Source organism: Pleuronectes platessa, chromosome 6, assembly GCF_947347685.1.
Source record: "Pleuronectes platessa chromosome 6, fPlePla1.1, whole genome shotgun sequence".
NCBI lineage: Eukaryota > Metazoa > Chordata > Actinopteri > Pleuronectiformes > Pleuronectidae > Pleuronectes > Pleuronectes platessa.
The window spans coordinates 10,860,351-10,888,015 of NC_070631.1; the positions used below are offsets into that span (position 1 = coordinate 10,860,351).

The 27,665-nt window shown below is 42.6% G+C and overlaps 3 protein-coding genes across 6 annotated transcripts in view; all 3 read left to right on the plus strand.

Moving 5' to 3' along the window:
- The first annotated feature begins 251 nt into the window (after positions 1–251).
- On the plus strand, positions 252–9,809 carry apeh (acylaminoacyl-peptide hydrolase). 2 transcript variants are annotated; one of them, XM_053425234.1, is made up of 23 exons: positions 252–329; positions 696–825; positions 1,578–1,704; positions 1,793–1,880; positions 2,498–2,573; positions 2,673–2,764; positions 3,390–3,464; positions 3,592–3,729; positions 3,828–3,919; positions 4,044–4,084; positions 4,314–4,435; positions 5,205–5,265; positions 5,362–5,459; positions 5,554–5,605; positions 5,707–5,795; positions 5,988–6,126; positions 6,752–6,835; positions 7,319–7,399; positions 8,000–8,088; positions 8,407–8,597; positions 8,856–8,958; positions 9,045–9,151; positions 9,236–9,809. In XM_053425234.1, the coding sequence occupies exons 1-23, from the start codon at positions 318–320 to the stop codon at positions 9,342–9,344; spliced, it is 2,196 nt and encodes a 731-aa protein (XP_053281209.1). In that variant the 5' UTR covers positions 252–317; the 3' UTR covers positions 9,345–9,809. The 2 variants fall into 2 exon arrangements, with proteins under 2 accessions (XP_053281209.1, XP_053281208.1); XM_053425233.1 differs by lacking the exon at positions 252–329 and having other exon boundaries at positions 337–825.
- A 287-nt stretch (positions 9,810–10,096) lies between these two features.
- Positions 10,097–14,124, plus strand: tlr9 (toll-like receptor 9). Of its 3 annotated transcripts, XM_053425585.1 has the most exons (4): positions 10,097–10,227; positions 10,497–12,127; positions 12,245–13,466; positions 13,570–14,124. In XM_053425585.1, the coding sequence occupies exons 1-4, from the start codon at positions 10,213–10,215 to the stop codon at positions 13,774–13,776; spliced, it is 3,075 nt and encodes a 1,024-aa protein (XP_053281560.1). In that variant the 5' UTR covers positions 10,097–10,212; the 3' UTR covers positions 13,777–14,124. The 3 variants fall into 3 exon arrangements, with proteins under 3 accessions (XP_053281560.1, XP_053281559.1, XP_053281558.1); XM_053425584.1 differs by having other exon boundaries at positions 10,497–13,466; XM_053425583.1 differs by lacking the exon at positions 10,097–10,227 and having other exon boundaries at positions 10,467–13,466.
- A 1,462-nt stretch (positions 14,125–15,586) lies between these two features.
- LOC128442592 (ERC protein 2-like) overlaps positions 15,587–27,665 on the plus strand; it is a gene marked incomplete in the record, with an annotated part of 144,915 nt that continues 132,836 nt past the window's right edge. The window contains 4 exon segments of the mRNA XM_053425129.1: positions 15,587–15,868; positions 17,230–18,341; positions 21,607–21,630; positions 21,802–22,548. Coding sequence (XP_053281104.1) covers positions 17,481–18,341; positions 21,607–21,630; positions 21,802–22,548 — 1,632 coding nt within the window.

A 27,665-nucleotide genomic window follows, 5' to 3' on the forward strand; every position in this document is an offset into this window, starting at 1 on the left:
ACTTCCTTTTCGGGGCATCGCGGTGGTTGTTTTCCTACAAAATAAAAGCATGTGTATATATTACTGGTATTAATCAACTCTTATTAAACATGTTTTTAGCTGCTCTAGACAGCTTTAGGCGATGAATTTATTCCCCATTAATCGTTAACATATTCCTTGATTTTGGTTTTGGCCCATTCAAGCCCTGCAAAATTCAGATTTTATCTTATTTTGTAAGTTACAGGAAGTAGTAACATGTTTTTTTGGGGCCAGCTTGATCATAGCGCTCCTGTGTCCATTGTGTTCTGTGCTGTCAACCGTGGAGCAGCGTCACTGTCATGGCGTCACATGTAAGATTCAACTTAACTGACTGTTTGAAGGGATAAAAACACGCTGACAGAATCAACTTTAAGTGTAAATGCCTAAATGTACAACTTGCCTTAGTTACTTGCTAAGTGTTTTGACACCAGCTCACTTAGCAAGCGGTCTAGTAGGGCGAGCAGGCGGACTCTGTCCCGGTTGTTTCCTGACAGCTGCAATAGGAAGTTCCTGCTTGTATAAAAGCTAATGTGTCATACACTCCCGTGTTTTTGGGTGGTAAACTAGCCGAGTTAGCCGCCTAGCTTCCCGGCTAGGACATGACTCAGGTATTGTTCGCTGTGAGACGGTTTGTGTCACCGAGACGTGCTGTGAGTTTGTCTGCTGCGTGTTGTCAGGTCATGAGCAACCCGGAGGAGATAGCCCGACTCTACCGGGAGATCAGCATCTCCCCTTCGCTGAGCAGAGCCGACGTGGGACCTGTCGTCACCTCCCAGTATGGAGGCAAATACAGCAACATCTACACAGGTGCGTGTGTGTACCACAACCAACACGATCTGTCACAATCACCTCCTCCCCCCAAAAAAATCCACATACACACAGTTATGGTAAAGTTTCCTGTCCACAACAGAAGGACACGTCCCGAGAAACTGAAAAAATGAAAATGTGAGGTCTCAGTTTAATTAAAGGAACAAATAGATTTCCTCGGAAATTAAAGTGAAACTAACTGGGACTGAAATGTTGAAGTAAAATGATCATGTGAGGAATATTTGTGGAGAAAAGCTTATAGAAGTAGAAATATTTGTCTAGCGTGCATTATACTATATATAACTATACTTTAACCTTACTTAGTTTTGATGATAATATTTATATTACTATTTAGTTCAGATTATTATATTTATAATTATATGTAGTTCTGATGATGATACTGTGAACTAAAAGTTCAATATGCCTGTTGTCCATTGTGACACCTGACTGGACAGATATACTTGATTTAAATGTTGCTGCTGCAAAAATTTTGGGATGGCATTTTCTCTGCTAGTTTCTTAAAGGAAGATCCGGTGTGTCCTTGAGGAGATGAGTTAGGATGCATTGAAGCTCCTTTCCTTATCATTTAGAGAATTCAAGCAGTTCTTATTTCTGCAGCTACTGAAATACTTCCAGATCATGTATGACAGTTTGGATCTTTCCTAACTTGAATGGAGTATTTGAACGCTCCCCAGGTCTTTGTGTGGGCTCTTTTTTTGAAAATGATTGTATTTGTTTACTCTCCATTGCAGAGTGGAGCCAACGTGACCTGGAGAGGAATGAGAATGTCAAGTTTTGCCGGCAGTACATTGTATTCCACGATGATAAGTCGGTGGTCTTCTCTGGAGCTTCAGGAAACTGCACTGAGATTAAAGGAGAGTACGTACAACATTTTGTTCTTTTATCTGGAGTGGAGATAATAGTGTTCCCCCAGACCTGCGTCTCATCAATGTGTGTCTCCTGTCAGGTTGTTGAGCAAGGATTCCCCGTCAGGTGATATGAAGGCTGTTGTCAGAGAGTGTAAAATCAAAGCGGAGGACAAGCAGTTTCTGGAGGTGTGTGGTCATCCTTCTCCTAATACAATAATCCAGTTATCCTTTGTTGGGAGTCAGTAGACACAAGATCTGTATTTTTTTATATTAATATTCAAATATCAGGAGCAAAAAATTTAAGCAAAAGACACATGTCCTGTGTGTTTAGGATATCGATACAATTCAGTGTTGGTTTGGAGTCAGTGGGTCATATGGAAGCTATCAAAAATACGTATTTAAAAATAATAATATTTATAATACTATAGAATAGAGGACAATATTAAATCCATTAAAAAAGCTGTGTCATATTTGTCTAGTGTAGTAATAATATCTGGTAAGATTGGCAGTCAGTGGGTCCCATAACATGGAAGCAATGCAGTTATCTCCTATTGAAACGTGAATTTACTGACAAGTGAAAGCTCTGTGACCCGGAGTGAGTGTCTATCACTTTTCAAATCTAAAACCAACTACGTCGCATATTTTGCACTTTACTTTTTTATATCCCCTGTATGGTTCTCATTAATATCTCTGTTTGCTTTATTATCAACATATAGCCTTTATTAAAAATATAACCTGACTTTACATTTTCCACCCAAGATCTTTGACCTCTCTCTTCTCCTGATGTCTTTGTGACGCTGCAGATCTGGAGTAAAAACATCAAGATGAAGAGCATCGATCTAACAGCCCTAAAGAAGCACGGCAAAGTCTATGAAGACGGTGAGTCATCAGAATTTTTCTGTTAATCAGTTTCTATGAAACTTGACTTTTTACATGTGCCAGTGCAGGTGTTAATCACACAACTGTTTGCATCCCTAGAGCAATTTGGCTGCTTGGTTTGGTCCCACTCTGAGACCCACCTTCTGTATGTGGCGGAGAAAAAGAGGCCCAAGGCTGAATCCTTCTTTCAGGTCTGTCGGCACAAACGGAGTCACACAAAACGCTGCCGCACTGTGCTCTACAATCAAAGAGTTTCAAGCATGTTGCGTTCCCCCTCAATGTGACAATGTGTTCAGTACTGCAAAAATATAACAAACTTTTAAACTCTATTCATGGTTACTTGACTGCTTTTTTGCCCAGTGTAGATACAAGTGTCCAGCTAATCATTGAGTTTCTGTGAAGAATTTAAACCAAGAATCCAAGATGGGGATTAAAAAACTGAAAAACCTTTCTTGCAGATCCTGAATCACTAAGTTTGTAGACTGTTGACTTCAGCAGATTCAGACTCGACACAATGGAGCAGATATATCTCAGTAGTTGTTGCATGCCACTGCTTATTGTTAAACAACTCGGCAAACCGGTGCATGTTGAAATGTTTCATGTTGAATGCATCCCAGGTATTTTCACCTTTTTAAAAAATGTAATACCTCGACGTGCCCTGCTGGAATGTAGACGTCAGAACAGTGTAGCATGTTTTCTGGCCTGTATATGATTTAGTATTTTTTCACCATTGACCATAGCTCCTAGGCAGTGTGGGTAGAATTAATGTAATTTAAATGTCATTGCTCATTATTCTGTCTCCTTGTCTGCTTGTAGACTGTGTCACCAGAGCTGTCTTCTATTGGGGATGAGGACGAAACCATGAGAGAGGAGAAAAAGGAGACTGTAAAAGTAATTGAAATGAACACTGTCAAATTTCAAAATTGAAAACATTTTCACTCATTAAAGGTTTCATTTTACATTCCTATGTCAATTGTCTGTAGTTTGAGTTGGTTTATAAAAAAAATCATTCCTGCAGGGGGAGCAGTTTGTCCTCCGTGAGGACTGGGGAGAAGCACTGGTTGGTAAGAACTGCCCGGTGCTTTGCGTTTTGGACATCGAGGGCGATAACGTCTCTGTGCTGGAAGGTGTGCCTGAAAATATCTCCCCTGGACAGGTTTGTTCAACGGTCTCTTGCAATGATGAGTGTTGTTTTAACATTTGTCTATTTGTAGTCATCATAGTCTTTTGCTTTCTCTATCTCGGTCTCTGCAGGCATTTTGGGCTCCAGGTGACACAGGTGTGGTGTTTGTAGGCTGGTGGCATGAGCCTTTCAGACTTGGTCTCAAGTTCTGCCCCAACAGGAGGTGATTACTGTTTACCCGTGTCAGAGAAAAGTTCAAATTAAAGCTGGACTGTGAGAACTGTATATCTTTGTAAGGGTCACAGGCTGATAATGCTCTTCGGTAATGTTTCCCCCTTCTCTGTCAGGTCGTCTCTATTCTATGTGGACCTCACTGGGGGGAAATGTGGTAAGTTCGGTTTTGTTCCTTCTATCATTTATGTCTATAGTTCATATTAGATAATCATCAACCAGGTTATTTATGGTATGATGACAAGCAAGAGTTCTGCATGAAGGCAAGGTTTTCACAACTGATTTTGACACGTATTAATGTATTTCACACCTAACAGCTTGTCTAGTGTAGAAAGATTATAGCTAGTGATTGCGGATGTTCACATGTATCTGTTTATGTCCATCAGAGCAGCTGTCATCAGGCACCAGTGCAGTGTATTCCCCCAGGCTGAGTCCAGACCAGTGTCGAATTGTCTACTTGGAATGTTCTGTCTACGGCCCACATATGCAGTGCAGCAAGCTCTGTATGGTGAGACAGAAAGAAGCCTCTTTTCCCCACGATCCCCGTTCTGATGTGTTATTACATTCATCCTGAGTGATCCGATCACTAGTACAGATCTGAATGCACCCAAATGCATCGTCATGGCAACTTTAGTTTCAATCACTCTGGGCACATTCGCAGATGGTCTGGGCCACATGTGAATGGAAATATGTCCTTAACCATATATGAAAAACCACCCACTGAGACGACGTCCTTTGAATAGCTACAGTTTCACAATGAATCTAAAGTATTTCACATCTCTCATTAGTACACACAGTACATACAGTACAGACATATTTCTGTACATACCTATCTCTCTCTTCCTTCTCCACCTCTCTCTTGCTCTCAGGCACACACAAACACGTATACAGTGGAAACATATGGAAAATCCGGCTTGGTAAAAACAACATAATGTGGTCTTTGCAAACAAAATGACTTACATATTCATTCATATATACATAAAGGGGAAGTGAGATCAGATCACAAGTGGTCACAGTAGATGGAAGGTGCAAATAGAGGAACTTAAAGTCGACCACTTGTCAGACTCTCAGTACAGATGGTAACAGCAGGTCTGTACAAGGTGCCAGGTGTGTCTACTTTCCCTTCTTTACAAATGGTACTGTCTTCACTGAAGATAGTAGTTACACGTAATGTTCCATCTTGTGCTTTCCCATTCTGTTGACATATAAATAAGGTTTTGCAGCTGTACATTCAATTTGCTCCAGATGCTTACTTTGTGTTTTCAAATTATTTCCAGTATGACTGGTATACCAAGAAAACCTCAGTGGTGGTGGATGTGGTAGAGCGACCCGGAGAAGGTGAGGAATAGTTGATAGTCATATCAATGTCCCCCTTTCTTTCCCACTGTAAATATTAAGCTTATTATATCTGTCTGCATTGGTTTGTCTTTACAGATGGGTTCACTGGCCTCTACAGCTCTCAGTTGTCCCTTAAATGCTGGTCAGCCGATAGTCAGTGTGTTCTTGTAGCTTGTCCTCAGCGCAGCCGCAAGGTAAAGCCAGCCCCAGAGAAGTGACTTGTTATTATGTCAATCGACAAATTGTTTTCAAAATTTTTTCTGATGGATTTGAATTTTGCTCTTCTAGGACCTGTTGATGGTGGATATAAGCACAGGGAAAGTCACCTCTCTGACGTCAAGTGAGTCACTGGACACTTTTTTGGTTTACAGATTTTGTGCTGACAGTCTCCACAAATTAATTTACTTAGAGCACTGTTCTGATAATGACCTCTGTCTGCAGAGTGTGATGCTGGGAGCTGGTGTCTGCTGACCATAGAGAGAGATCTGATGGTTGTCAGCTTCTCTTCTCCTAACTACCCCCCAAGTCTGGTAGGATCAGTGTTTTCACTAAGAATGTTCTTTATGTCAGTAATAATATATATCATATATATATATATCAAGTATGTTTTACACTAATGACATATGGGGTTTGTGCTGGGGTGCTTTGCAATGCAAAAAATAAAACTTCATAAGATGGAGAATAAGTTACATCACTCACTGCAATGTCATTTCTCTGTCCAGAGGGTTGGTTTCCTTCCAGCCAGAGATTCTCAGGAGCAAATTGAGTGGGTGACTTTGGAAGACTCTCAGGTGTTACCCGATATTCACTGGCAGATCTTGACCTTCACACCTCCTCCAGATCAGGACAACAGTCAATACTGTAAGTCCTCAAATTCTTCATTCTAGTTTTTTTTCAAATGGTCTGATGAGATGTGGTTAGTTTTGTCTACTCTTAAATTGTTTCACATATATGAGGGGAACAGAAAATTTGATAAACACCTCTACATATACTAGTTTTCTCAAATACCCCCAACATAAACATCTAAAGCCTAAAATAATCCATTGGATAAACACCTTTCTGACAGAATTCACAAAAACTTTGAGTATGAGTTAGATCACAAATCGTAGAGTTATAACAAAATTGTCAAATTGAATTACATTAATTTTGCCCAGGTTTCCCTAGTAAACTAGTAAGGACGTACATCCAAGTAAAGCTAACAGCCACTTTCCTCTAAGAAAGAACAAACCTCAGCTGATCTGGGCTGAACAGATTTATCAACACATTTATTTGCTTTGTTTGCTTTGTTAAACCTGTTATCAGTTTGCAACTTCTCTTATCAGAGAAGGATAAAAGAAGTTAATCAGTGAAAGCTCACAGTGAGATTTAAGTCAGATATAATAATTGTGTCAATGATGGGTTTGAAAGACTTCGGTTTTACTGTGAGACAAATAGAACAATATATGTGATATTAAATAAGACTAACTAATTGTTTTTTTAATTCTAGCTGGCCTTGACTTTGAAGCCTTGTTGATCAAACCAAAGGAGGTGAAAGAAGGAGTGAAGCTGCCTCTTATCGTCACTCCTCATGGTTGGTTCCTCTCCTCATGGTTCTGCTGCCCTTACTTGTTTCTACTGTAAACAAAAATAAGTCAGGTAGAAGATTGTCGCACTGTAACAACTACATTGTTTAACAATGTTCTGCATCGATCATCATTATGCTTCCATTGTGAAACAAGCTATTAATCCATGCTGAGTTTAATTTGAGGATTGTGTGAGTGTAGGGATTTGTCTCTGCTCAGTCAAGAGCTACTTCTACAGATAAGATGGCAAAGGCAACAGTGGTTGCTATGACAATCGTGTCCTTGGTGGCAAAATGTTAAATCACACTCTTACAACCAAGGATGGTCTTTGTAACAGGGATTTCCAATGCTGTAATACAATTAATATATTTTAATGTATAGTATTTACATTTACAATATAAATGTGACATTCATGCTGCACAGAACTAAGGCAAAAACGACACTCAATTTTGAATAATAACTGTCAATCTGTATTGTTTGTTTTTCATAAGGCGGTCCCCACTCAGTGATTGTAGCTGAATGGCTCCTGTCGTCCTCTGTGCTGTGCAGGATGGGCTTTGCTGTACTGCTGGGTGAGTTCATGTTTAGACACCTGCTCAGAAGGCAGACATCCACTGATAGAATACAAACTCTGTGTGTCAAAGATGAACAGAGATTAACATTTATTCACACACATTTTCTCACATACTTCAGAAACATGCTGCTCAATGCTCACAGGCAAAACCAATTATAGGTTGCTGTTTTGCCAGCACATTTACGAATGCAAAACTATCCTGGCTTCGATAACTTAGGTTTTGTCAACATGAATACTTCATACTTGCTGTTGTATGTCTTGTAGTATGTGCAGGTTCATCAATCCTATGCAGACAGCTGTTTAACTGGTTTCTCTAAAGATTTTCTTTAGAAGATTAAATGAGGAAATAGTAGTGAGTACTTTTGACTACTTAGCAGAAGTGTGTCATCACTGAGACCACAAAAAGCATGACTCGTTGTCATTTCTCAACCAAGTTTTTTCACATGGCCCAGGTTGTAACCAGCAGCAGCACTTCGATTTTCAGGATCCTGTCGGCTTTAATAAATGTGTTTTTATCTGATCAAGAATACATCATAATATCCAGCCATGATACGTAGAAAGTAATGTGATTTTGATTTGCTTTATTTTTTTATCCTAGTGAACTATCGTGGCTCTCTTGGATATGGACAGGACAGTATCCTCTCATTACCCGGCAATGCTGGCAACCAGGATGTCAAAGATGTTCAAGTAAGAACAAAAAAGCGCCACAAATGAGCCCATATAAGGCTTTTAAAAATCTTATTTAGTGTTATATAGCTTTGTTTGTGCATGTAAAAGGTCTCGGAAGCTACAAAAGCCAAAGTCCAGGTCAAATATGAGTCCCCCCTAATTTGCATCCCTGGCTTGTTTCCCACTAAACACTTTTAAATCCCTTTAAAACAATGGACAGAATGTTTAACAAGTCATGAATTTGATACGCTCTGAAAGTACCTTCATCTCCTACAAGTAAAAATGACTTTTGTCCCTCTGTTCATTAAAAGTTTTCTGCTTTTTGCTTCCGAACAGTTTGCTGTGGAAAGTGTTCTGAAAGGTGATGAATTTGACGCACAGCGAGTGGCACTTTCAGGAGGCTCCCACGGTGGTTTCCTGGCCTGTCATCTGATTGGCCAGTACCCAGCATTCTACAAGGCCTGCGTGGCTCGCAACCCTGTCATCAATTTGGCTTCGATGATTGGCAGCACAGACATCCCAGACTGGTACGTCTCTTCCCCACATGTTGTTACCCATGTTTTATGTCTGCGTAAGTCATGCACAGGTACACACGTGTGGTGTTTTATCAGTGTCAGCTCTGACAGTCTGGCCTGGCAGCTCTATGCAAGTGAATGTGGTGAAGGGCATGTGTATGTCTCGTTGTAAGGGTAGGACATTTTCAGTAATGAACACTAGACAGGGACTTCCCCTCAAAACCATTCAGTGATTTTCTTTTTTGTACTTTCTGTTTTATACTTAACTAGGTGCATGGTTGAGGCCGGCTTCAACTACAGCACAGACTGTTTACCTGACCCTGCAGTTTGGGAACAGATGTTGAACAAGTCCCCCATTAAACACGTGACACAGGTGAGGATTCCTGCACCTTGACTGCCTATGTGACTTCATTGGCGTTATTACACAATGTAGTAACCTAAGGAGATCTCTCTTCTTAGGTACAGACCCCGGTTCTGCTTCTCTTGGGGGAAGATGACAAGCGTGTACCGAGCAAGCAGGGAATTGAGTATTACAGGGCGCTGAAAGCAAAGCAGGTTCCAGTCCGGTAAGCATCTTGTCTGAAATAACCAATAACGCACAGTACTCAGATATGCATTGTATGACAGGTGCTCCAACGTGTGTTGTTTAGGCTGCTGTGGTACCAAGGGAACGGCCATTCTCTCTCCAAGGTGGATGCCGAGTCTGACGGCTTTATGAACTCCGCTCTATGGATAATCCAACACACTCAGGGACAGTAAATATCAGGCCCATATATGGTAGTGAACTAGTGCTGTCGTTGATGCCAGGAACAGGTAGCAGGACACTGCTGTGTGTCAAGGCTATGATGCTTCTGTTTTCAAGACAGTGTGGGGTCCATTCCAAAGCTCTGAATGTGCTGTCCAACCAGAACACACTACATGTTCATGTACATGAATGTATTCTCTGTGGTCCGATGATGATTGCCACAATTACTTTCAATAATTGTGAAAAAAAATTGTTTTATCACAATACATGAATACAGGCACTTTTGATTCTGCATTTTTCTGCTACTGTTTTTAATACAATATGAAGGGGTTTTCTGGGTTAGAGGTTCCATTAACAAGGGAAAGGAATTTGTTAATCACTCTCTGTTCACTTTTACTGCTTGAAAACAAAAATAACTTTTTCTCTTTGTTTCATGGATTTCCTGATTCAGTGCACTTAATAAAATGATTGTGAAAATATTACCAGTGTGGGATGAATCTTGGATACACAACCATTCTCTGATAGAAGCATTTTTGAGGCAGAAGATTAAGTGCTATATTATATCATAAAACATTTAGAAAATGTAAGGAATCAATGAAGTCATCCTACTTTCTTCACTACTGGGGGGGAAATTTTTTACATTTTTCTCCACGCATATATTCTAAAATGACTGCATTGCTTGAAAAGTCACTCTCTCAAAAGTTTGTCATGGGTCACATGCTTTTTTTTTTTCATTTTCATGTGTTCCCATTTGCTTTCACTTCTACATAAGTACATCCCGTCTCTTGTCACTGAACAGACTTTTCGACACCCTTTTTTATCTGCTCTGTTTGAACCTGGATATCAGACTGCTTCATCTGCCTCCTGATTAGAATTATTTACATGCCTCTTGCAATGGTAAGTGACATTAATTATCTACCATCAGTAAGATACTGCTTTTGACAGACACATATTTTCCTTATTACATGAAAAAGACAGACAAGTCTGATTAGAAAGGCTTAAAAAAGCCAAAGTGATTTAATTTGCAGTTGTTTGAAGCCACTTTAACTCTAGGATTCAATTGATTGAATGTATGACATTGTGATATTGTTTAGAATCGTCCGATTATATTTACTGAGCTATCAACAACCACTGAGATGAATTTGGTTTTCCTTGTTTTGTCTCAGGCTTTGTTGAGAAGTATCCTCATCATTGGTCAGCTTCTTCCATTAGTGAGGACCCAAAATGTCAAGTTCTTCCCATGTGACAGTGATGAGAATGCCACCACGGTAGACTGCTGTGGCAGATCGCTCAAGGATGTCCCCTCCATTACGTCGAACACTGTGCTGTCTCTCAATTTAAGTCGGACTAGGATAAACCATGTAAGGAGGGATGCTTTTGTAGGTGTCCAGAACCTTCAAACTCTGAAAATAATGTGGAATTGCCAACCAGGTCAATTGAGAGCCTTAAATGACGAGACATGCAACATGAGGATCCACCCTAAAGCCTTCAAAAGCCTACACAACCTTACATCTCTGTATCTATCAGGAAACAGCCTCACATCTATCCCCTTGTTACCTGAAAGCCTGAAGGTTCTTGATCTACAGAATAATTGCATCTTCCAAATTACAGAACCTTTGAAAACTCCTAATCTGGAAGGGCTCTTCCTCAGTAGGAACTGCTATTATGCAAATCCTTGCTTCCAAACGTTTTACATCAGTGAGACGGTTTTCAGAGAGCTTCATAAACTCCAACGCCTTACATTAGGGTATAATAATTTGACATCTATCCCTAAGGGACTGCCACATTCACTGAAGAGTCTTGATTTAAAAGAGAATACAATCCCAGAGGTTTCAGATAGAGCATTTGCAAACCTCACAAAGCTCCAGAGTTTGGATCTGGCGTGGAACTGCCAACGTTGTGACCATTCAGCTAGGCCCTGTTTTCCTTGTCCAAATAATCACCCTCTATTCCTGTATTCAAACTCATTCTATGCTGCGACCAGCTCGATGACCTACCTAAGTTTAAGGGGCAACTCTTTGAAAACATTTCCAGAGGGTATGTTCCGACCTTTGAACAATTTAAAGCGTTTGGACCTCTCTGACAACCTCCTTGCATTAGCTATGCAAAATGGCACCTTCTTTGCAGATCTGAAGGGCCTCACTTGGATTAGCCTTATCTACAACTATGAGCCGCTGCGGACATTAGCCAGACTGACCCTCTCCCCACATATTGGCAATATATCTGGTCTAAGACATCTCCTTCTGAGTGGTAACTTTTTCCACGAGCTTTCTCTTAGCAGCCTGGATGTTCTGTCCGAGCTTAAAAATCTAACGAGACTGGAACTGAGAATGAACTTCATTACTAATTGTAACTTGACAGCTCTGACACAGTTACCATCTCTCATTGATATCGACATCTCCCAAAACATGCTTTCATTCCTCCCGTGCGACTCTAGTCCACCATCTGAGATTGTGGCACAGAAAAGCTGTCAGGACCAGAATTTATGTCCACACAATTTCCATGAACAACCCATTATTGTACGTAATCGTGAAATCCCATCAGGAAATGAGATCTGGGAACCCAACCAATCAAAGGGGCTGGGAATGAACGAGGACCATGTGCCAAAATACCCATCACTATTTTACTTTAGAGTTCATTTCTGTGAAAATGAATTAACAGTTGACCTGTCTCAAAATGACATTCTGTCTATTAACAAACATGTGTTACTAGGCATGGAAGATGCTGTTTGTTTGGATCTCTCCTTCAACTACATGAACCAGGCACTGATGGGTGGGCAGTTTAACAGCACAAAAAAGTTAGTTTTTCTTGATTTGTCATACAACAGGCTTGATCTTTATTATTCTAATGCTTTCAGTGAGCTAAAAAGTACTCTCAAGGTATTAGACGTAAGTAACAATGATTTTTACTTCAGAATGAGGGGCATGGGCCAAAGTTTTGAGTTCCTTCCTAACCTGAACAACTTGGAGGTCCTAAGTTTTGCCAACAATGCCATTGGGAGGAGAATAAGTCGTGGACTGATCAGCAGCTCTGTCAAGTACCTGTACTTCTCTGGAAATCAACTCAGTGTTATGTGGGAATCTGACAACAACCAGTACACCCATTTCTTCCAAAACCTGACAAGCCTCATCTACCTGGACATCTCCAACAACAACCTGACCTCGATCTCACACGAGATTCTGTGCAACCTCCCAGGAAGCATTGAAGCCCTCATTATCAGCAAGAATCAGCTTGACTATTTCCCATGGTTCAAACTCAAAGCACTTGGCAATTTGTGTCACCTGGACCTCAGTGAAAATAACCTTTTTCATTGGCCCCATAAACACATAGAATTTGGAGCAAATTTGTCTCTCTTGGACCTCAGTCACAATCACTTTAGTTATATCCCTCAGTCACTCTTCAAAGAGTCAAAATCCTTGCAATATCTGTATCTCAGCCACAATCAGATCAAGGAGCTGGACCATCGGTACCTACCCACCCCTTTTACCAACGGTAGTGGCCTTAGGCAACTCGGCCTACATCACAACCCCTTTAAATGTGATTGTGATACATCTTGGTTTGTGGACTTCTTGCGCACTACCACAGTCCAGATTCCTCATGTCACACATATATATTGTGGATTCCCAGAGTCGAAGCAGGGAAAGAGTATACTATCAATGGACCAGCATTCCTGCCAGGACATATATGGCAGCTTAGCTTTCCTCATCTGTTCCCTCTTGGCTTTGACATTCACTGCTCTGCCCCTGCTGAAGCATCTCTATGGCTGGGACTTGTGGTATTGCTTACAGGTGCTTTGGGCAGGGCATAAAGGATATACCCAGCTGACTGGTACTGATTCAGAGAACCGCTATGATGCTTTTGTGGTGTTTGACACCAGCAACCAGGCGATGAGGGATTGGGTCTACAATGAGTTAACTGTCCATCTGGAGAACTTCGGTCACAGGAGGTTTAGTCTCTGTTTGGAAGAGAGGGATTGGATTCCTGGGCTGTCGTGTATTGAGAATCTACACAGCGCCGTCCACAACAGTGTGAAGACGGTGTTTGTGCTGTCCAGCGGCTCTGACGGTGGTGATACAGTGAATGGTGTGATCCGCCAGGCTTTCTATATGGTACAGCAGCGGCTCCTGGATGAAAAGGTCAGTAAAATGTAGTTTCACCATCATGTTCATTTTGTGGAAGTGGTGAGACTGAGCATGGGTAACATAACACAAAATGTTCTCTGATTTGTATCCAAACAAGGTGGACACAGCCGTGCTTGTTCTGTTGGATGAGATGTTTCCCAAACTGAAGTACCTCGAGCTGAGGAAGAGGTTGTGTAGAAAGTCTGTGTTGACCTGGCCAAAAAACCCAAAGGCTCAACCCCTGTTCTGGAATGAAATGAGAATGGCATTGTCGTCAGATAATCTCAAATTGTATGACAACAACATGAGTGAAAGTTTTATCTGACTCCATTTTAACAGCTGATGGTGAGCCCTTTAGTGGAAAGTGATCGATGATGTGACATACTGTACATAATTATATTTTTAATATGTTAATTACCATTTGAATTCAAACGTAGTAGCTCTTCTTTGCTTTCAAACAAAGAAAAGTAAGATATTGGCATGGTGTTTGGTTTTGACTTATGATTTTTTTTTTTTTATAATAATTTGTCATTGTTATGAATTCTTTATTTTTCCAATCCTGAATTTGCTTTATCTTTGGTTTAATGAGTTTGTCTTTGTCTTCAGAGAGCTTGAGTTGGTTTGAGTAATGAGATGTGTATTCCACATTACAAATAAATTTCTCCTAATTTCACTCTGGTAGCTCTATTTAATTTATAGTTTTATTTGCACTTCAAGGACAGACTTTTCTGTCTGTTCACACCACAATGTCCAAATTCCACTTCTCTTTAGCTCTTGGGGAGCGAATGAAACAAGTGATTGTCTCTTTCAGGTCAGGATGACTAACAACGTCATCAGCAAAGTTACATTTACAGTAACATGAAAGAACAGGTCTGGGATGAGGAGTTAAAATAAAAGCAGAATGATTCTCCCTAAGGTCAGTGCAGTCAAACTAATTTAGTAAAATAATATATACATTCCAAGCTACAAACGTAACCAGACAAATACAAACAACACCTGTTGTGGACAGTACTGCCGTTTGCTCTGTAGCCTACATGTATTTTAGCCTTCAGTCCCAGCTTCGTGTTTCGTCTCATGATGTGGGAAGTAATACTAGCAAACACCGTTTTGTCTGAAACTGAAACCTCTGCCCGAAATAGTTCTCTTGATTCTCTGAGTAAATAACTGTAGAGGGAGCAGTTCCTGTTCCCTGATTTAAGTTTCCAAAGGTAGTTGGTCACATAGCAAAAGTCTTTCGGCCCACATCCGGCCCACATACCACGTTAAAGGATGGCACTTTGGCAGATCTGGGCCACAAGCGAGCCATCGCAATATTGCATTTCAACTGAAGGTGCTAAAGATGGCTTGAATTTGCTTAGTGCTATTTGGGACCTATTCACATTTTACCAGAAGAGCCACTTTATGTACACATAGTTCACCTTGCAGAGATCACTGCATGTTTGCCGGAAAAAGGCCAGCATTTGTTTCGGAATATTCGGGCTATTTTACAAGTGGTCAACTTTAGGCTCACATCCTATGTGTTCTGGCCGGAAGAAGGCCAGAGGTGCTGCATTATTACATCCGTGTTAGCCATCTGGGGGCCCAGGTCCACAGTCGCTGTTGTGTAATTTTGGATTCGCATCTGGACATCTAATGTACGAAACAAACTCTTTCATGGGATTAAATTACTGATGACTGTCAGGATATCTGTTGTCTGATCTGTATTGGGGGAAAAAGATTGGAATACGATTCAATTTATTTAATTGCTTCAATTTGCGTGATTTTTTTATGGGTGGGGGAGCTCAGTGAAATCCCTCACTGAGGCTCATGTCAGGTGTTTGCATCATTGCTGTTGTTGCTGCCACGCCACGCCACGGAGGTCGCGCACACGCCAGCTTGCTGGAGAGCGCGCCCACGCGGACCCGATGGCCGGACAGGTCATCACGAGCGAGCTGAGCCGATGACATCATAGAGCCCACGCTGCGCTCGGACGGGGGGGACGGCGGAGACCCAGCGGTGATGGAGAGGCGCCTGTCCGGTGAGGCGAAGTTTTTACGCACAGCCTCGGACTCCGTGGCATCACTCCGGCGACACAATTTGAACAAATGAATCTGTGTGCTGTCCGGCAGATTAATTATTATGTAAGGCGCAGGCTCGAACTCATGGAGCCGTGCGCATATGAGCAAGAAACTAATCCTTCATGCCGTGGTCGTAGTAGAGTTATTCCGGCTTCTGTGTGCGGGCTGCACAGTCACATGCACGACCAGCGTCGTACTCGTGCCCCCCATGAACCACAGTGAGGACTAAATGACAGCTTGGGCACAGAGGATCCTATGGACTACATATCATTGCGCACGTCAGCGACTACTGGTTCCGTTGCAGTCCGGGTGGTGACTCCACTTCTCTCCTCGCGGCAACAGCTGGCTGCCAGCTCACAAGTAAGTGCAGAGGCTTGGGCACCGGTATGAAGTGAGGTGGTTACCTACTTGTGGCATTTTATTTCTGCGTTTCTTTTTTTCGGTTTCCTCCCTCTGTCCGTGTGGTTTGACATGCAGCTGCGTAAACCTGGCGCGCACCCATGGAAACAGACCAGCTACACAGATTTATCACATCTCCGTCTTAACGCAAGTGATGCACAGAGCTTCAGCAGCACCAGGCTAACATGTGTCCTTGTTTTAAAAGCTTTATCTGTTGTTGTTTCATTGGGATCATCATCTCTTTACCGTTATGTGTAAATTTCACATCTCATATACAAAGAAATTAAAGGCCTACACACGGGATCGCTGGCTCCATCGCTGGCTCTCATACGGCTGAATTCATTGTCTCAAACAATGATGGAAAAGGGATTGACAGATATGTTATGACTGACAAGCAGACTTAACCAATCTCTCAGTTGAATCCTGTACAGTGGCTCCCAGCACCCAATCCTCTTGGATTAGAGGAGGGATTATAATTTGGATTTGCCTCTGCTTTGCAGACAGTCTTTAATATCTGGTCCATCACAGCCTAGGTTGTGCTTACTTTGATTCCCTGAGGATATGTTCCATGTTTGGCTCTTTACACATTAAAGACAACACATGACCCTATTCCATTCAATATGATATAGAGATGTAATATGATATGCACAGATTTTGCCTTTATATTGGCACCGTCTTAACGTTATGCACCTTCCAATTATAATTGAGATCAAATTCAATTTGCCTATTTCCGTCCTCTATTTTTAGCTGAAGCCTCAGGTACTGATAGGTCTTACAGCTCGATGAAAACTGATGATGAATGTGCCTGTGCCCTGTGGGGATACGAGATAATAGAGACTGATCTTCAAACTTCCTCCATTGGGTGTTGCCGAGAGCACATTTTCTCTTTAGGACTCCATGTGCTTTATCTAGTGCTGTCCATGGTGCTGAAGTGGTCCTGTCATCCCTCACCTTTTTTTCCCTCTCACCATCTACTGTGGTGACTGAGGCTGTGTTGTAGGTGTTTTAAGCATCATGAGACGGGCCCACGAGTGACCGGTAGCATGCCGTACCACATATCTGCGGCATTTTTACTATCGAGGCTTTTGTTTCCTGTCCTCCCGTCACTCTCACCCACATGTGTCCCTGTGATTAGTGCTTCCCAACCGTGACCCACACTTTTTATTATCAGTTTGTATCTTTATCTTTCGAAAGTTTTTTAGGTTTTGATTATTATTATCACTCTCTGACTCTTTTTGTACTGCTGAAGTAATTTTTTAAAGAGTAAACATGTTTTGTGATTTTTTTCTTTCCCAACGTTTGTATTCCCCCCCCCTGTCTAGGATCCATGATGTGCTGCACTGTAGCTGAAAACACAAGAACTTTGGCCTCTGTGTCTGGGAGCCCTGTAGCCAACAGTCACTGCTACTTTCTTCCAATAGGACTAATTCAGACTCAGCCTCAAGCCCTAAATAATCAATGATGGACAGGGAGAAGCTAGGAGGCTGAGAGGTGGCCTTAGTCCCAAACCATAGGAAAATATACCCAACCATAACATTTTCCTTTCAGAAGTCAACTTTTGCCATATAAAAAAATGCCTTTGAATATTAGAGCCAAGCCCTCACAGAGCAGGCTGTCCGCTGGCCCAAAGAGTGCCGGGCCGACTGAGGCCAGCGCGTCTCATTCACGCTTCTCGAGATCCCCCAAACCGGGGAAAGGCAAACAGGCCACGAGCTCAACGCCAGGCTGCCGCTCAGGGCTAGAAGCTGGATCTGTGTCAGGAGGTGGGCCTGTACCAGCACCAGCACCTAAACCTGCAGGAGGTCAACGGTTGGTGGCGAGGCCTGGTTCAAAGAGCAAACCTGCCATAGTACCAGACAAAGGAGCAGCTCGTGGTTCAGCCACAGCACCAGGTGGTAAAACCCTGTCTATGGAGAATATCCAGTCCTTGAGTGCTGCCTATGCCACCTCAGGCACCATGTATCCCGGTGAGCGGGATTCCTTGGAACCCCCGGGTGGGTATCCCAAAGGTACCATGACGCTCGGCAGGAGCACCAGCCGCTCCTCTTACACTGCTCGGATGTCAGGCATGGGCAGCAGCCCAAACATCACCTCCTCTGGGCTGCATCAGCCGTCGGACCAGTACGGAGACCACACCTTGCTTCCCACAGGGACGGCCAGTCTGCGGCGTCAGTCGGGGAGACATCTGGATTCTGCTGGACGGGGAGAGGCTTCCTCATTTGATCTCCAGAATCAGCTGAGGGAGCTGCAGAGGGAGAATGACAACCTGAGGCGAGAGATGGATGGAGGGAGGAATGGAAAGACGGGCCCCGGCGTGAACAGCGTCAACTTCTGGAGCCCTGACGTGAAGAGAGACAAGGGGGTGAGGCGGGACGAGGGGTTGAGGACCGCAGTGCCGAAGGACCAATACAGGACGAACCAAGAGGATCTGCAGGTGAGATTCAAAACACATGTCCACGTCGAGGACAATTTTTAAATGGATGTTACCAAAACACAGTTTCATCCAAAACTCAACATGAATCAGTCACTTCAACACGTCATGTCTTTATTCACGAGAAAACGTCACACATTTCAAATAGTGTTGAATTTTCGCTTGAACTGAAACCCTCAGATTGGTTTTCTCACCCTGACTCTGTGTGTCGACCCACCTCACTCCTCTGCAGCATCATACCTTTTGTCCCTGTCTCCCAAGGTTGCCCAGGAAGGTTTCTGTGTCGTTCATTTGTAAAGACGTTCGCCGGCTCGGAGCTGTCTGCGTTTCCATGGGAACATGCTCTAGTGGCAGCCAGTCTAAATGTTAGATTCTAAAAAAGCTCACAGCTCCTCCTGCAGGGAGAGTGCGCCATGTATGTCCTGTGCTACCTCTCCCTGGAGTCCGGCCCACTCAGTCTGAGGCACCACCCGTCTGCCTGTCTCACCGGGTGTATCTGCTCTTTCTTTCTCTGTTCTCATGTGTTCTATCCTGGTTCTATCTTTCCGGTATTCTGTTTCTACATTGGTCTGTGTGGCGTTTTATTTCCTGGTGTGTGTCTGCTGGTGAAACACAAGTGTTTCTCCAGAGGGAAACACTTGGAAGATGCATTTCATCCTGTTTCATTCTGTACAATCTGTTTAGTGTCTTCATCGCTTTATCTCTCTCTCACAAACATGCAAAAACTTCTTATCTGCACTTGTTCATCTGACTCCTTCCTCTTGTTACCAAGGAGCCACCTCTTCGTTTCTATTTGTATTTTAGACACTGTGACTCGCACAAACGCACGCAAGCACATACACACACTCACACACACACCTTCCAAAAATCGAAAAAAACTGAAAGTTTGAAAGTTAAACCAGAACCATGGCTCTTTCAGAGAGTTAATTTACTAATTGCAATTGATACATGTTTCTCAAAATGCGATGATCTGCCTTAGCAGTCACCATTCTCTTCTTCACAGCTACACAAAAAGATACACACATTATCTTATCACCAACAAAGCTGCCAGAGGGAATTCAGTAAGATTTAGAGACCATAAATGGTCCAATGAATTACTTAGAATCTGCAGCATTTAGGAGGAGCCGGACAATCAATGGTATACCAGTATGTCTGTGTGTATCTGCAGGCCGCTCCTGACTTGACCCTGTCTGTGATAGATGGATGTGTTTTCCTCTGTTCTGATCCGTCAAGCGTCCGACCTGAACAGATACTGTCTTTCAAGAGTCGGCTCACCTGTCTCTCCCACACTCTCTCGTGCTGTCCTCTACCTTGACCCCTTTCTCCTTTGACCTTTGTCTAGTGAAACAACCGTACCAGTAGATTTATAACCCTGCAACCCAACATACCTTCCTTACTGGAGCAGAATTAGTTCATTTCGTAATGCGAATTTAAACTGGCACTGAATTCTAATACGACAAACAAATGTTGGACAAAAAGCAGGAATCAGATGAGACATTTGCAACAATTAAAAAGTATTTTTATTAGAAATTTTGTTTCCTGGAGAAACTCGGGAAACATACAAACTAGAGCTTAAATCTTGTCATATAGTGTCAGTACAGAGTGGATGAACTGGGCACACAAAAGACCCACAGCAGAAGGGGTGACAGGTAAAGCCGATACAATAGAATATATATCATGAGGCCTGGAGGTCTAAACAGCTGCCATTGCTCAAATGATAGAATCCATTAAATTATGATGTGTCCTCCAGCCCTCATATGTAGCCTGTGGTGATTTAAAAAAACGCTGAACTCATGATCACTCCCTTGAAATTTAATTCACACAATCTGTCTCTGTTTAGTATCACTTCATAAAGAAAAACAATGTGACAAACAAATGTGTTAATATACAGTATACACACACACACACACACACACACACACACACACACACACACACACACACACACACACACACACATATATAACGTATACATTTCTAGTATCAGTTGTCAAGACAGTCTGTTTTCTTTAAGTTACCTCAAATATCTTTCTTTCCGTCCCATCTATTTGTCCATCTATCCATACCTCTATCGCCTCCATCCTCTTGCTCTCCTTTCAGTTTTTTTCTTTTCTCCTCTTTTGGTCTTGTATTTTTCTACATTTCTCTTGTTTTTTGCCCTTTGAGACACTCGGGAGGAGTTCAGCCTGACAAGAGAAGTTTATCATTAGCATAAGGAATGTCACCTTTTCTCAGGGCTGCAATGCAGTGACCAGAGCTGTCCGCTAACCATCTGTTTGTTTGTAGTGTATGTATTAGGGTGTGTGTGTGTGTGCAACTTAATATTCAGTGCTAGCTTGTTGAATTGATTATCCATGTTCACCCTCTCCTCCCTTCTCCATCCTGATTGTGTGTCCTTGGTGCTCCCCACACTCTGAACAGAGGTTTAAGGATATCTGAGGAAAAATCTGTAATATCTTCTCTCGAATGAAGAGATTAGCAATTGAGTAGTTGTGTGTTTGTTCCATTTCTATGTTTTGTATGGTGACACTGTGTGTGTGTGTGTGTGTGTGTGTCTTTTTTCCTTGCTTGGTCAATTATAAACAATACTCTGCGTCCATGTCCTGTTTTAAGCACAGATTTAAATTCTGCAATTATTTGAGTAATAAATGAATGGACAAACAAACCAGTCAGTGCAAAAGTCTTAACACTTATTCATACACTGAGTTCAATCTTCACAAATTCACTTTATGCAGACAACTTCACAAAAATGTATTTATATTTAAGTCAAAGAAGGTTTTCAAAATCCACATCCTTCCACATAACAGGGAACGTTATTAAGATGGTGCACATGATATTTAAGAGTTGACTTTTATACCTTTGTAAAGCTAAGAAACTGTACATGTTTGTGCGTCTGTCATTTTTTCATATTGCATCCTTATTCGATTATTGATTTATTGTTCAGAAGGCTCTCCACATGATCTGTACATTTTCGTTGTTCTCATCTGTATCCACACTCTTTACCCTGTCTTTTCTCCCTTTTGATGCTCATTGCAAAGAACCCTGGTCACTCCTGCCTCTAAAAACGCCACACAGGAGGCATTCTCCTTGTAATTTGGAGAGATGTCGCCCTCTTGTGGCCAATACATGTTACCATCAAATAACAATTTAACGAATCGAGAAGACAGAAGACATTCAAAGTGTTTTTTTTCTGTCTGCTTTCTATTTTGGCTTTATGCATGTGCGTGTGTGTGTGTGTTTGTGTGTGTGTCACATCTTTCTGCTGCAGCATGGGGATATCAGAAGAAACAAGGTCTGTTTTACATATCAACAATATATTATTTTACATGTGCATCATGTATTTTGTGTGTGTGTGTGTGTGTGTGTGTGTGTGTGTGTGTGTGTGTGTGTGTGTGTGTGTGTATGTGGTATATTCATGTGCTTATTGAATGAATGGGAGCTCAAACTGTCTCTGTCTTTGCAGCAGCTTCCGTTGACAGTCCAGGAGCTTCAGGAGGAGCTGAGGGCTCACAGAGAGATGAACAGTCGATCGCAGCAACAACGACCGCAGGGAAACTCCGGCTCCTATCTGGAACTCCACATGGACCAGGACCACAGAGGGGGGCTCAGTCCTGGGCACAGCCCTAGACAAAGCCCTAGCAACCTGCACAGTCCTGCACCGAAGAACAGCCCCAGAGCCAGCCCGTCCAACACTTACAATCCAAGGCAACAGGAAGCAGATATCATCATTCACAGCCCTGGGTATGGTTGCAACACAACAGTGGCCTCGCAGAGAATCAGCCCAGCCAACACCCTTCAGCCTAAGCCAAGGAACAGCCCAAATCAGCCTCTCTACGGTCCCAGCCAAGGACCGGTGGTAGCGCCCAGCTCTAGTTCCCTTCGGCCCAGCAGTCCCTGCCAGGTGCCTGGGTGTGACGGCTTCTCCTCGCCCCCTCCTGCAGATCCCTCAGAGGACAATTTCCTCCGGCTGCAGTCGGAGCACGAGCGGCAGGCCAAGGAGCTGTACCTGTTGAGGAAGACCATGGAAGAGATGGAGATGAGAATTGACTCTCAGAAGCAAACGCTGGGCGCCAGGGACGAGAGCATCCAGAGGCTGCTGGAGATGCTTCAGGGTCAAGGTCAACAGTGGAGTCGGGGGCAGCGAACAGGCATCATAACCATGGCAGCGCAGGAGGCCGAGGCACAGCTGGAGAACATGCATGTGAGAGAGGTGTGTTTTTATTCCTTATAATTTTTTACACTCACCGGAGCTTAATGTTGTCTGAACCATTCATTTATAGCAGGGGTTTTCAACCAGGGGTCCGCGGCCCCCTGACGGCATTGCAGGGGGTCCGCGAAATTCGCTTTGATATTTCAAACCATTTCCAGATTACTCTGGAATATCGTGAAAAACATATAAAATAAGAAATATATGTCTAAAATTATATTAAGGTGATGAGGGGAACCTTGAAACCAGCTTGGGGCTAGAAACTGCCAGTAGTTTCCCCCTGTGCATGCGTGTTAAAGGTAGATGTAGAAGAGTGGTTGAGCTAGGTAGAAAAACTCTCAGGAGGTTTTGGAGATTTAGTTTGTATGATGGGAATTTTTATTTTCCCAAAAATAAGGCCCAAATGGACAGAATTAATAATGAAAATATTAAATAAAACAAAAGAGCGAAAAGCAAATACTTTGTAATAGGAAGAATAAATTGGCAAAACAATTACCTGCCATAACAGTCAACTTTACCACGTTCACTGGTTGAGAAACAATTTCTTAGGAGAGCTCTAAGACACATACACACAGAAGTACTACTCACCCACCACCCTCCCCCCCAACACTAGCAGTAGGTGGGATTTGCTGCTGGTGATCATGAGGTTAAACTTAAATAGGCCTCAAATGTTCGTGTGATATTGTATGATTATCATTTGTGACATATTCTGCATTACTTTGTCATCTTCCCTCTTCAGTTGTAGCCCCATTTTATGTTGATTGTTATTGATCACCGTTACTTTAACGTTCTCTCAACATGTCAGCTACATGTCTGTACATTTAAGTCATGAACGTTATATATTGATGTACATATGGTTCTGAAATCTAGTACAACTACAAACTGCAGTTTAATTTTGTTTTCAATTCTTAAGCATCGAAAATCAACCGTTTTTGTTGTTGTTTTAAACAGATTTTTCTAGATTGGTTTGAGGTTTTTAAATAAAACCATCATGGAAAACCAAATGTTAAAACTTCTTTCTATCCATATGCGAGCATACGCGCGCGCGTGGGCACATCAGTGGGCCTTGGATTACTTTCTAGTCAGAATGGTGGTCCCTGGGACAAATCCAGTTGAAAACCCCTGATTTATAGCATCAAAATGATTTTACAAAACATCATCTGACTTTTGATTTTCAACCCCAAAACTGATATTGTGATATTTAGTATATGTGTTTTTTATACTATCCCCTAAAGATATATACGATTTATTGTTTGTGTATTTATTTAATTTACATATTAATTGATATGATTAATTAACTATATTTGACTGTGCACATATTTGTGTGTGTGTGTGTGTGTGTGTGTAATTGTGGTGTGATGAGTGTTGAAGCAAAAAGCAGCTCAGCAGGTCTTATCAATGGACCGGATTAACATACGGAGAGCTCTAAGCCTGTGTTCAGCCATACAGTTTTACAATCAGACTGTGAGTGTGTGCGTGTGTGTGTGTGTGTGTGTGTGTGTGTGTGTGTGTGTCCGTCCGTCCGTCCGTATGCACCTTCCTTGGCAACTATGATGACATCACTGTTGCTTGTTTGCCTGGTGTCTATGCGTTGGACATTGTTTTTGGTATTTATTCTAATAGTTCTTTTTATTTTGTATATTCTGTATTATTTATACTTAGAGAGTTTTATTGCAGGTCACCAGAAATTCGCAGTTGGTGTAACACAGGTGTGTCTGATCCAGAGGGTCAGTAGTAGGCTGCTCTGTGCTCCTCACTCCTGCCTTGTTTATTTTTAACTCCTAAATCTTCTTAGCCTTTAATTTCCCTACCTCTCTATCAGTGTTTGTGTGTGTGTGTGTTACTGCGTGTGTGTGTGTGTGTGTGTGTGTGTGTGTGGACGTTGCATGTCTGTCCTTGCCTTCACTATTGTTTGTGTCATGATGTTCTTGTTTTTTGCGTCTTTGTGTTGTTTATCTGCCTCTGTTCGCTGGGCCCAGTCAGAATGATTGTGTGTGTGTGTGTGTGTGTCTGTGTGTATGGGAGCATGCGTGCACATCTGGGGCCTTTCGGCTTAGCGTTTCTAGCGAGGACACTCCCTCGCTGGGCGGCCGGTGGCTGATGGGATATCCACCCATGCCGGGTGTTTGGTCACTGTGGTGATTTTGTCCAGAGGGGAGCGTGGGTGTTTCAGCCCATGCTAATGCAGACACTGCTGTGCAAGTGTGTTCTTCTGTGTGTGCGTGTGCGTACGTGCATGTCTAGAGGACCTGACCATGCTGTGTGTGTAGAAGGTGAGTAACTGTTCACACACACTCTCTGTGCTGTGCTATTTTTAACCACTTGACTGCTTAAGACATACTGTGTGTATGCAGGGGGGGAGGAGGGTTGACCGGGTCTGTGAGGTGAGAGAGAGAGAGAGAGAGAGAGAGAGAGAGAGAGAGAGAGAGATGGGAGGAAGGAGTGTTTTTCTAGTTTTTCCACGGTAGAAAAACAGGCTGTGTTTGTCTGAATATTAATGTATGATTAATGAGGGAAAACATTCTGACCGCCCTGATTGAAAAGAGACGTGATTGTTGTTCCTTCATTTTCCCCCCCGCCCCTCGTCCCCTTTGGCCTCCACACACGCACACACACACACACACGCACACACACACACACACAAACACACCCGCATACTTTGAAGTGTTGAATCAAGCTGAATTGATTCCTGCAGCCACCTCATTTTTCGAAAGCCTCACTAAAAGTTAAAGAAGGACCAAAGTCAATGTTTATCCATAATTTACACACGAGCAGAATGTTTGACAACTTAGGATCTGAATTTCATTCACTTCCTGTGATAAAACTTCAAAAAGCAAAACACCTTGTCAAATGGGGTCTGTGGTCTTGTTTGTGTCAGTTAAGAGGAACCACTGCTTTAGAGCTATTGGAATTGCTAGTTGTATTTACATTGAGTGGATGGCATATATATATATATATATGTTTTCATTGAGTATATATATATTAGCAGCAAAGGCCTAACAGTCCCCTCATGAAACCACATTAAATTCACTAGATCCACATTTTCAGTGCAAATGACAAAAACACTGATCTAAAAAATCTTCATGCCAGTGAATATTTATATATTTTTAGCCATTTCAGACCTAAAATGCTAAATTCTGTGTATCCCAGAGAGTTCAAGAGTCGGGTTGTTAGACAGTGTGGCGCTGTTTGTGGTGGAGGTGGAATTTGAGTGTTAAAGGTTGGGAAGGATTTCTAAACTCCACTTTAATTGTAAGTAGAGACCTACGTCTTGTGAAGGCCTCTTGTTTATGTGTCACAGCGATAATTTAGCCTTACACTTACACTTGTCACAGCTGGGGAAGGCGGGCCGGTCATAGCAGTGGCACTATTAGTTTTTTTTTTCATTAGCTCCAAAGGAAACCAGCTCAACTGCCTTTCATTACTGCGGCCATTACTCTTTTTTAAATGGCCTGGCTTGTTTAGCTTGAGCCGGGATAATAAATGCCTTCCTTTTCAGTTTTTCTCTCATTTATCCATCAAACGTGGCGGAGGGTTTGACATGGGGGGGGGGGGGGGGGGGGGGGGGGGGGGAAGGCTTTCATGGTGTTTTTGCTGGTTTTGAGGAGAAAATTATCACCTTAAATTTGTGTTTATGTTTTCTTAATTCCTTCAATGTAAGAAAGGTTGGGCGACAGGTGTAAAAATGCATGGACCTATATGTTGTCTTGTATGACTCAACCTAGAGAATTGAGTAAAAGGCCTCAGAGAGCTTTGCTCCTTTCTCTCTCTGTTGAACCGCTCAGCACTTACAGAGCATGGCCAGATGTGGAGTTACTGGAACCAGCTGTTGGTGTGCATGATCTGCTGGTTTGCACTCCATCACTCCTTCACCTGAGGATGTGTGTTCTCTCACTTGTCTTTCCTTTTTGACTTTGTCAGCTTTTAAAATCTTACAGACCTGACACACAACACTGGCACATCTAAGTCACTTTGCTCTAAAACTATTACACTTATTAGAATGATTTGGAAGCCTTGTGCAAAGCAGTTACTGTTTGAGTTCTTCGCAAACAGCCCCTCTGCAACACTCAATTCAAATGTAAATGTTTGTAGTACTGGCTGCGTCCACACGGTGACAGTGTTCTACAAGAATCTACGCACAAACCCTGAGCCTAAATTCCGTGTGATGGCACACACACACACACACACACACACACACACACACACACACACACACACACACACACACACACAACACACACACACACACACACACACACACACACATGCTGGGAGGCATAAATCTGGGCCTAATCGACTCTCCCCAGCCGCCAGTTCCCCGTAGACCCAATAATAACAGCTGCACCACTGGTCTGTTCCTGCCTAGCCCTGACCTGCTGCCAATGGTGCACACACACACACACACACACACTCACACACACACACACACACACATACACACACACACACGTACGTCTCACTGTGAGATTTTTTACTTGGAGATGGCATATCTACTTTCTTACTGCAGATCTCATATGGTCCTCAGGGGTACTCTGGGTAGAGCTAGGCCCCCTACTGTATTCGACGATATCTCATCCGCAGTGAGTATGAACGTTAGGGCAAAGCACTTATGGCTCCTTTGTTTTTCTATAGTATGACTGGCTTCAAAAGTCCTGCTGCTGTTTTTGGCACAGCCTCTCCGTCTGCCCCCGCACCCCCGTCTCAAACACAGATGAAACTTAAAAAATCAAACATTTTAAAACTGGAAGTTCATGTCACCGAATCCGTCTTTTTCGTAATCTCCTTCCTCCTTTTTCCTCACTTTCCAATGCCACTGGCTTATCAGCTCTGCAAAGTTGACGTCTTTTCCTCTCTCATTTATCATCTTTGTCTATCCATCAACATTGACTCACTCTTTCTTTTTCTTCAGGCTGATGTGCTATCTGCTGTGGTTTGGTTAATCTGTCCTGGGTGGGGCACTTTTTTAGGGCTCTGTTCTTGATTGGCTACTTTTAGCCTCTGCTAATGAAGCCCCTCGGAACTAAAATGAGAAGACCACTGTAAATACCCTCAGCAAACACACACACACAACACACACACACACACACACACACACACACACACCCACACACACACACACA